The sequence below is a fragment of the Dipodomys merriami genome, unplaced genomic scaffold (assembly GCF_024711535.1).
Source record: "Dipodomys merriami isolate MVZ:Mamm:240054 unplaced genomic scaffold, mDipMer1.0.p SCAF_819, whole genome shotgun sequence".
Lineage (NCBI taxonomy): Eukaryota > Metazoa > Chordata > Mammalia > Rodentia > Heteromyidae > Dipodomys > Dipodomys merriami.
Window position 1 is genome coordinate 64,193 of NW_027206423.1, and position 10,172 is coordinate 74,364.

Genomic DNA, 10,172 nt, shown 5'->3' on the forward strand with positions numbered 1-10,172 from the left:
GCCGGAGGTCTGGCAGGGACCTGTGCATGGAGTGAGAGGCCTCAGGCAGGCAGCCCTCCACCAAGCACGGGCTGAAGCTCTTGGAAAGCGATTGAAGTCTCCACTCTGGCAAGTAAAAAACAGCAGCTTGCAGAACATGGGGGAATTATGCAGTGTGATGCTACAATCTGCACAGAGAGCTGGCGATAGGGTCTTTCCTCTGTATCTGCAGGGACCGGTTTCAGGATGCCCTGAGGATGCCCAAATCCAAAGGCATTCAAGTCCCTTATGTAAAATGATGCGCTATGCACATTTAATCCCACATCCCCCAGTAACCCTTTAGATTTTCAGTGCTGGGAATTGAACCTAGAGTTGTCTTCTGCATGCTAGGCAAATAGGCTCTACCACTGAGCTATACCCCAGCACCTGACTAGTGCTCTACCACTTGAGCCATTGCTCTATTTCTGGCTTTTTGCTAGTTAATTTGAGATTATAAGAGTCTCAAGCATTTTCCTGCCCAGGCTGGCTTCCAACCGTAATCCTCAAATCTCAGCCTCCTGAACACCTGACTTCCTGTGTATTTTTCATCATTTGTACACTCCTGATAATCCTTAATACAATGTCTACACGCCACTTCATTCTTGTGGATTTAGTATTGTACTTAGTGCGTGGCAAGTGCAAGTTAGGCTTTTTGGAATCTGTGGAATTTTTTTTTCCTCCAAATATTTTCAGCCCAAAGTTGATTGAATTTGCAGGTCAAAAATATTCAGGAAAAAAAAAAAACCTGTGTCTGTACTAAACATGGTCAGATGTTTTTCTTGTCAGTATTCCCTAAGCAACACAATAAAACAACTATTTACATAGCATTTACAAGGTATTAGGCCTTATAAAGGAATCCAGAGATGACTTGAAATATACAGATGATATGTAGGTACCATTTTATATAAGAGATGTGAACCTCTGTAGGATTTGGTGCCCGTGATCCTGGATTTATTGTCCCGCCGATATCAAGGGACAACTGTACTTCAGGAAGGATCTACAAGACCCAGGGGACAGTGGTCATTTTCAAAGAGGCCACTGGACGTGGGGCAGAAATGTCTTTTTTTCCATAGCGAGAGCATAATTTCTTGCCATGTAAGATCTTAATATCTTAAGATCATAATATCTTACCATGACTCTGACTACATCAGTCACCTAGATGGGTCAAAAAGTTCTAAGTAAGGCTGGGAAGGGGGCTCAGTGGTAGAGCGCTTGCCTTGCAGGCCTGAGGCCCTGGGTTCGATTCCTCAGCACCACATAAACAAAAAGAAAAAAGCCGGAAGTGGCACTGCGGCTGAAGTGGTAGAGTGCTAGCCTTGAGCTGAAGAGCTGAGGGACAGCACCCAGGCCCAGAGTTCAGGCCCCATGACCCGACCCCCCAAAAACAAACAAACAAAAAAAGTTCTAAGTACGAAAAGCTTCCATCCCATCAAAAGAGGAATGTCCTAGCCAAGACATAGGCTCCACAAGGACAAACCGTGGATGACGGTCAATGCCACATAGCCCTGGTTCACCCTGATTCCATGCGTGGACAGCCATGCTGGTGACAGGGCTGAGAGCTTGTCGGGAGATAGACAGTGACTGTAACTCCTTGCCAAACTTTTACCTGGCTCTCCTTTCTCAGGGGCCAGCACCATTTTGGGTTGTTCTAACTGGATCCCCCCTTGGGTTTGACTATGTGAGGTCTCAGAAACCACTCCCACCTTTGCCTTCCCGCCCCCTGCCCCACCTTCTCCCCCCACAGCCCCCCCCCTGCACTTCCCCCTCCAGCTGGGCTGGCCCAGCCTGCCTGTGCCTCCCTAGCCCTGTGTCCCTGGAGGAAGAAAAACCACAAGGGGACAAGAAAAGACCATCTGGGGGCCAATCCCAGTTGGATCCACCTACTAGATCCACCGACTATCTGTGTGACACAGTTTGTGACAGCACAGATTACAAGATGGTGGCTGAAGCCTGCAGCCAGAAACAGCCATGTCCCAAGTCCCCATCCCTTGCTTTCTGCATGGCCTTGGGCGAGTTCCTGAGTCCCAGTGTCTCCATTTCTTCTGGAATGAAAACAGTGATGGAGGAAGCATCTTCTTGCCAGGGTGGTTGCGACAAGTTAGGGTGTCTGCCACAAGTTAGGGTGTCTGTAAAGCCCATAGCCCAGTGCCTGGCCTGTAGCCAGCTGGAGTATGCAAGGAGCTTTTTATTCCATGAGTCCCTCTGTGTGTGGTTTGCGGTGCACATGGTGTGTAAATAATTTAAATACCAAGGCACCATTATCTCTACTTCCACTGCTACTTGGGTAAACGTTGATTAGGCCAGATGTGAGATTTGGGCTGTGACTTGAGTCTATGGAGTTCATCCCATAAACAGTTCTCCGGCCCCTGAGGACCTAGTCAGGATTTGCAGGTGGAGGGGCTGAGAGGTGTGAAACAGCTTCCTGTTTGTTGGCTTGGGGACAGACAGCTCCTAGGGCTGGCTCTTTACAAAGGTGGCTTTGACATATTCTGCATGTTTCAGTTGCCAGACCACCTGTGAAATGTAATATGCGTCTTTCTGTTCCACCTTTACCCCTCCCCTCCTTTTAAAGAACTATAGCCATTCACTTCCTATCCAGAGTTTGCTTCCTGGTCCTTTCATCATCTGATGCTCCACTGTACTGCAGCCTTCACAAGGCTGAGGACCACATCTGTCTACTCTATCAATGTGTCCCCAGCACCTAGCCCAAGCATATGTTAGGTGCTCAGTGAATCACTGAATGAATGAATGCATGAGGATCACTAAAGGCAAGCTGGGCCTGAGCCAGCCAAGCATAGCCATTAATAAGCACATTTGGAAATGCATGAAGAATAAATGGACTGGGAAAGTGGGTACCACTGAGCCTGGGGTCCTCCAGGGTCACCCCTTGCATGATGTCAGGGTGTGACCAGCAGCATTTAAGGTCACCCCAAGACACTATAAAACATGGATGCTCGGCCCCCTGCACCACCCCCACACTTCCCTCCCTCACCAGCATGAGGACACCTTCTAGACAAATGGAGCAAGCACCAACCTTTTCTGACCCTGATCCTGTCTAATACCCCTCAGAGAGACTATGCACCATGGATTTAGAGAATGCACCTAAGGCTCCAAGGCCAAAGACTTGAGGACTGTACAGCCATACCTCATCATGAACACAATGCTGCCAAGGGTCCCGGGCTCACAGGGGAGAGATGCCCGTGGACTGGTTGGTCAGGGTTGGGGAATTGGGGAGCAGTCTTAGCCATGAAGTGGGATGACAAAGGATGGAGGAATAGTAGGGGATATAGATGGGTGACAGAGATTCGGGCTGGACAGGGAGGGACTCAGGGCTCCTCTTTACCTCTGTCTAGTGTTCCTAGTGTTCCTCAGAATTGAAGGGACTGATGCTTTTAGTCCATGAGACTAATCTAGATCAGGTATTCAAATTGGATTACTCCCTGCCTGGCCACTTTAGGATTTTTCCCAAGAAAAAGACAATATGGCCAAGTTGGATTTTTGCTTCAGTGAATGCTCACAAAATTCCTCTCTCCCTCTCTCTCCCTGCTTCCCGCCCCCCCACCTCGCCCCCACCTCTGGAGAAGATAAGGCAAGTCTATTCTCTTGGGCTGCCTACAGATAAGCAAAGGTCACCAAAGCAAGTAAGAGGTTTACAGAAGACATGGTGGCCTCTCTCACTGTCTGGTCTTTACTCTCAAAAGGCTAGGGCAGACCACTTTATTGACAATTCCTGCTGTCACCAACCCCCCCCCCCCCTCCAGCCAAAGAAACAAGAGGGGAGGGGGAAGGGGCCTTGCAGACGTGCAGTCCCACAGCCAAGTTCTTATAGACAGGCCCACAGGGCCCTACGGTCAGCACCCAGCTCCTGAATCAGAGGCAGGATGAGGTCTTGGCCTCTCCAGGACCAGTCTTATTCTGCCTCAGGCCTCCTCAGGACTCCTTGGTTTAAAGTAACTACTAGATAAATACACACGATAACAGTACCATTCTTCTCTCTGGAACAAACATGGTATAAGACACTGCTATTTGTGCGTGTGTATATGAAGATACTGGAGCTTGAACTCGGGGCCTAGGCATTGTCTCTAAGCTTCTTTTGTTCCTGGCTAGTGTTCTATCTGTCACTTGAGCCACACAGCTCTACTGGTTTTTTGATGGTTAGTTGGAGATTAGAATCTCATGAACCTTTCTGCCCAGGCCAGCCTCAAGCTACAATCCTCAGAACTCAGGTTCCTTGATAGCTAGGATTACAGAAGTGAGCTGCCAGTGCCTGTCTGATACCTTTTTAATAGAAAGTTCCTGATGCCTGTGTCAGGTTAGAATTTACCTAAGAATAACGCAAGAAGTACTATATTCTCCCATTTTTATTACAAGGAAAGAAAACTTGTAAAGAAAAAAAAATAGGTTTCAGCTGCCAAAATGTGGCTATAAAAGAAGCCAAAATTTTTTGTTTCAGTGAGAAATGTTTCTTTTGAAACATAAAAGAGACAGATGGTCAGTTGAAACTGTTTAGCTGCTTTTGTATTTTTCTCTCAAATTGCTATTAACTTCCGGTTAACCTCTTGTAAAAAAACTACTTTTGCCAAATACAAAAATAATCTCTCCATTCCAAAGAGATGTTTACCACTACTAAGCTATCAAATTTGTAGGTTTCTCAGAACTGGGGAAAAAGTGATAGGTAAAGACTGAAAATCTGGGCACCAGTGGCTCATGCCTGAAATCCCAGGCCTGGAAAACACAGGCCCTCTGTACAAGCAGCCCTTCACTAGTGGCTTTATGAAAGAGAACAGAAGGAAAGGAGGAAGGGAAAAAAGGATCAAGGAGAAAAGGAAATGGAAATCGAATAACCTTCCTACTGGCGGAAAGTCAGCAAATAGCAACAGGTCTCATATGTTATGTGAGCACACAAATGCACAGTTTTTTGAGAGGCATCTGTTCAATTTGTGGATGACCAACTCCTGTTGGACTCTGGCTTTCTATGGAAGAAGCAATAAAGACATCATCTGATCATAATTATTAGCTAGTTGATAAGGAAGTGCCTTTGGCCTTGACCACCGTGGGGAATAGCCCAGGAGATATAAGACCTGAGTTTGCTTCCAATGGTAGGGACAAACATGGCCCAGGGACGATTCCTGCTCAGATACAGGTATCTAAAGACCTCTCTGGGCTTCAGTTATCCTCAGTGTACAGGAAAGCGGTTCTGTTTGTTGGAGCATCTTTATCATTTTTGCTATACTCTTGTACCAACAGTATCTCTTTACAATTTTCCTGGAAAACTGACTGTTTTCATCAGCCGAAATGAATGCAGTACAAAAGAGAACAATCACAAAAAGAAAACAATGTTTGCCATACATACAAGGACCACGATCCAGACAACTCTAGACCAGACTTGTTCAGTCCTAGTGGGTTACGGCTGTCTTCTCTGAACCCGGGGCAGTCACCTCTGAACAAAGGATGCTGGGTAAGTGTCAGAGAGTGTGAAAGAAACTTTAGCACCCAACAGAGACTTTTGCCCACTCTGCTGAAAACCAAGTAACTTTCCTTGACGGGAATTCCGTGTGGATCCCTGCAGAGGGTCAGGAAGGAGAGCAGTAGCAAGGATCACTCCCAGGGACACAAACTCAGAAGGAGACCTCTTACTATGGCACATGCTCTTTAATCCTGGCACTGAATGCGCACCCTATAGGCCAAGACTGAGCCCTGGATCTCCTCTCGTGACCTCAAGACTTCTTTTTTCACACTCATCTACACATCAGTATCAAAGATGTGAGGATATAGGTTATTTACCATTGAAAGCTTAATCTTTTCCAAAGGATAATTCATGTGCAGACCTATAAGAAAGCAGCACCAAAATCCAGGACCTGTGGCTTATGACTGTAATCCTACTTTTCTTGGGAGGTGAAGGATCATGGTTCAAGGCCAGCCTGGGCAAAGTGTTATTGAGCCCTTCAGAAGCTGTGTGAGTGGTGATTATGTATCTGTCACAGCAGCTATGAGGAAAGTGTAACTAGGGATCTGTGTTCAGGAAGGCAAGGCCAGGTCTGAAAATTAAGGTAGAAAGAACTAGGAGTATTTGGGAGGCTGAGATCTGAGGATTGTGATTCGAAGCCAGCCCAGACAGAAACGTCCCCATGAGACTCTTACCTCAAACTGGAAGTGGTCTTATGTGGTAGAGCATTAGCCTTGAGCACCAAAAGGCTCAGGGACAGCACCCAGGTCCTGAGTTCAAGCCCCAGGACTGGCACAAAAACAAAAAAAAGGAAGAGCTAGGAGTGTGGCTCAGGTGGTAGTGCAGTAGAGTACTGGCCTCATCTTGAGGTCCTGTACTTTAAAACAAACAAACAACAACAACAAGAAAAAGAGAGAAAGCTCATGCAAGTAGGAAGAAGGTTGGAGGACTGGCAGGCGGGGAGGGGGGAGGGGGAAAGGAGGAGGGCAGGGGGGTGCAATCTGAGAGAGGAGAGCACAAACGCCTCTCCAATTCAAAGATCTCCTTCACAAGAAGTTCAGGCAACCTGAGTACCAAGGGCCCTCCATGCTGCCCTGAGGACTTTGGAACCGGAAAGGCTTTGCCACAGGACAAAACTGCTACCTTTGGCTCGCCTCTTGGAGTCCTGAGATTATTATTTTTTTTCTTCTTTGACTGAAGGGTTCAACGATTTAAAATGACGCCTGGACTGCCCGAGTTAAGGCTGCATCTCGGTTGCCAAACTCCTGGGTCAGATGTTCCTTCCCCCCCCACCCCACCCCCCTGAGCTGTTGGCCTGGGCGAAACAAGGCCTGTACAGAACTTGGCCCAGGGCTTACCACTGGGCACACCCCACCCTGGCTGGCCTCAGCCTTCAGAGAACCTTTCATGTCTTTAAAACGTCCACCAGGTTCTCTAGCCACAGGGGGCTGGGGTGGGTAACTGAATCCTACTCAAGGAGGGGGAGAGTGAGTTGGGGGGGGGGATAATAAATAAACACTGTGACCTTTTGTCCCAGCAGAAGTTCCCGGCTTTCCCCGGGGCCCAGCCAGGAGGGTAAGGAAGGAGTTGTGATGTGAGCCCCAGGGTGGCGGCCGCACTCCGCTCTGCCCCTCCCCGCCCGCCCCCAAAGGGACAGCTCCCCATCACCATGATCATCAGATGCCCACATCCTGGACGTGTGTCCCCCCCCCCACCATTACCACCCCACTCACACCCCGATCTACTATGCCCAGATCCCCAGACCTAGGCACCCTCTCCTAGGGCTTGAAGCTGCCCTACCATTCCCTTCTCCTCTCTGGCACCTCGTCCAGCACGGTGTGCGCCTTTCCACAGGGGCCATGAGGTTCACCTGGGGGCTGGAGGAGGCGCCCCCCAGGAGCCACCCTGAGTGCCCCTGTGTGTGTGTGGGGGGGGGGTGTCACCAGAGCGGGCAGGTGAGGCCGCCAGTCCCGCGAGGCCCCCCCCCGGGTGGGACACCCCGCACCCAGGCTCGCGCGTGGCGCGCGCGTGGCAGTCTTTGTGAGGGGACCTTCACCCCCCGCACCCCAGCCAAGTGGAGGGGGACACGGGGTGGGGGAGTTTCTGTGTTGAGGAGGGAGGGTCTTCTCACAATGGAAGCCCCCCACCCCACGTCACCCTCCAGGACACCACTGCCCGGGGTGCGGGGAGGGGGGGCGCGGGCAGGAGCGGGCGGGAGGCAGGCCCCGCGCCCCTAGCAGGGGTCTCCGGCGCCTGGCTCTCGGGCGGAGGCCCCGGGACAGCCACCCCCCCCCACACACACACACACCTCCCCGAGGAGCAGGGGCCGAGCGCGGGCGCTACGCTACTACACTCACCGCACATGTCGGCGGCTGCGGCTTCTGGGATCCGTTGGCTCCGGGCAGCACCTCCGCTCCACGAGTTCTCCGCGCGCGCGCGCGTCCCGCCTCGCGCTCCCCCAGCTCGGCTGCAGCCTTCGGCCTCGCAGGTCCTGCTTATAGCCCCGAGCAGGCGGAGAGGGGTGGGGCCGGGGCGGGACCTCCTCCAGCCTGCCGCTTCCCCATTGGCTCCTGGTTGTCGTGACAACGGCGCGGGGGTGGGGGGGGGGGGCGGCGCGCGCGAAGAAGGGGATGGAGGAGCGTGTCCCAAGCGCGAATCCTGGCTGTAAGGCCAGGGGCCGTGACCCCCATCAGCCACTGGCTACGCGTGAATCTTCCCCCACCCCCAGCCCCACCCCGGGGAGGGGGCGGGGAGAGGGGATAGCACTGATCGCCGATGGCTTCGTGACTCAGTTTCCTTATTTCTAAAAAAAAAAAAAGTCCTGGTGAGGTTGGAGATCATCTGAGTCACGTGACACAATGACACTCTATATAATATATATTATAGGTATATACATATACATACACCTATGCGCGCACACACACACACACACACACACACACACACACACACACACACACACAGAAACCCTGTATGCCCCCCCCCCTTTGGGTACTAGATTCTTTTCAAAACCTGAAAACGCAGCGCACTTCAGGCTCACACGTTTGGTGCCCCCTCGGAACCCAAGGGCTTGGTTGAGAAAGGAGAAGAAATCCTTGGAGATGGAAAGAGGACGAACCATACAAAACCAGGTAGCTGCAGCAGTGGCAGAACTCGAACCTGGGGTTTTCTGTAGAGCTGGGATGTGGAGGCAGGGATTCCCTAGGTTAGCTGCACAGATGGAGGTAGCCCTAGAAGCTGCTGCTCCAGGCAGACCTGTTCTCACTTGCAGCTAACCCGCAGGAGAGAGCCAGGGGTCCACCCTGAGGAAATCCCAACCTTCCAGAACTCACCCAAGCCTGGCCTTCCCCCTCCCCACACCCCCCCACATCCCCCCACACACAGGGATCCTGTCGGGACAGGCTGTCCCTTTTTCTCTCCAATGCTCCCTAGGCCCCTTCGTCTCTTGAGAAAGGTCAGAACTGAACTAATACTTGTGTACTTTGAAGCCATCTGGTGTGTGTGTGCGCGTGCAAGCAATCCTGAAATTTTTAATGATCCCAGTAATGTAGAAGAAAGAACAAGAGGAGGAGGAAGAGGAGGGAGAGGAGGAGGAGGAGCAGTTTTTTTGTCTCATCCAGGGTGTTTTTCCTAATGCATCTCTAGCTTCATGGGGCTCTTCAGGCCTTGAGACAGGAGGTATCTGTTGTACATATTAAACTGTGGAGGAAACAGGTTCAATGACAGTCAAGGACAGGGTTAGCTGAATCTCACTGCTAGAAAATAGCAGAGCTGATTGAAGAACTGTGCAGGTTTTCATTCATTCATTCATTCCTTTGTTCCCAAGCATACAAATCATGCCTGTCCCATGCAAAGGATTTAATGAATGAGAACAGATCTAGCCTGTGCCTTCCCAGTACTTTCAAAGCAATAGAGAAGCAGTCATTAAGCAATGGTCCTGCAGAGAGCTGGGCGATTCTAGGTGGGCTACAGGAAGGGCCTGGACAGGTGTAGAAAGTTGCAAGCCTCTACCTGGGGCTGGGCTAGAGCTAAAATTAGTCAGTCCAGAGCCAAGGCAGAATACCAAAGGAAGTCTATAAACTGAAGAAAGGCAGAGAGAAGCAGACACCAGCAAAAGTCCCAGATCTGAGGGCAAAACCCTCAAGTATTGAGATTAAGATGTCTGGCCCCAGACTAACCTCTACTGTCTGGCGGCAAGATGACATCATCAAGACTTCTGTTAGCACTAAGACACCAGGAGCCCTGAGTCAGGGTCCAGATCTATGTCATGGTCCTTGGGGGTTCATGGCTCTGTGATGAGGAGTGGTGTGAATGAATACCAGGACCCTGAGTAACAATTGAAGCAGTCATCCCCTCTGCCATCCCCTCTGCCTTGGGGGCTAGACCCTGAAACCCTTTGGGAGAATGGTCATCCTGAGACGCATTGGGTCGTGCTGAGCCCTGGGAGGAAGACTATCACTGAAATTTGCATGTTCCAAGCAACCCCTCAATTGTAAGCTATATATATCTATATAAATATATATATACATATATCTATATCTATATCTATAATTGGTTACTTTAGCTGCCACTCCATTTCTATAGAGACCCTGATCCTGTCCTGTGGTTTTCTTGCATTCTTGTCTACAGAGTACGAAGAGCCTAGCACTGTCCCCTGGACTTCAGTCTGTAATAATCCAGAAGATCTATCCATACCCAGAAGGCAATA

The 10,172-nt window shown here is 50.4% G+C and overlaps 1 protein-coding gene across 1 annotated transcript in view; it reads right to left on the minus strand.

Moving 5' to 3' along the window:
• LOC138819776 (glutamine--fructose-6-phosphate aminotransferase [isomerizing] 2) overlaps positions 1 to 7,936 on the minus strand; it is a 43,546-nt gene extending 35,610 nt beyond the window's left edge. The window contains exon 1 of the mRNA XM_070011309.1: positions 7,822 to 7,936. Coding sequence (XP_069867410.1) covers positions 7,822 to 7,828 — 7 coding nt within the window. The 5' untranslated portion in view covers positions 7,829 to 7,936. The remainder of the gene's footprint in view (positions 1 to 7,821) is intronic.
• Positions 7,937 to 10,172: the final 2,236 nt, after the last annotated feature.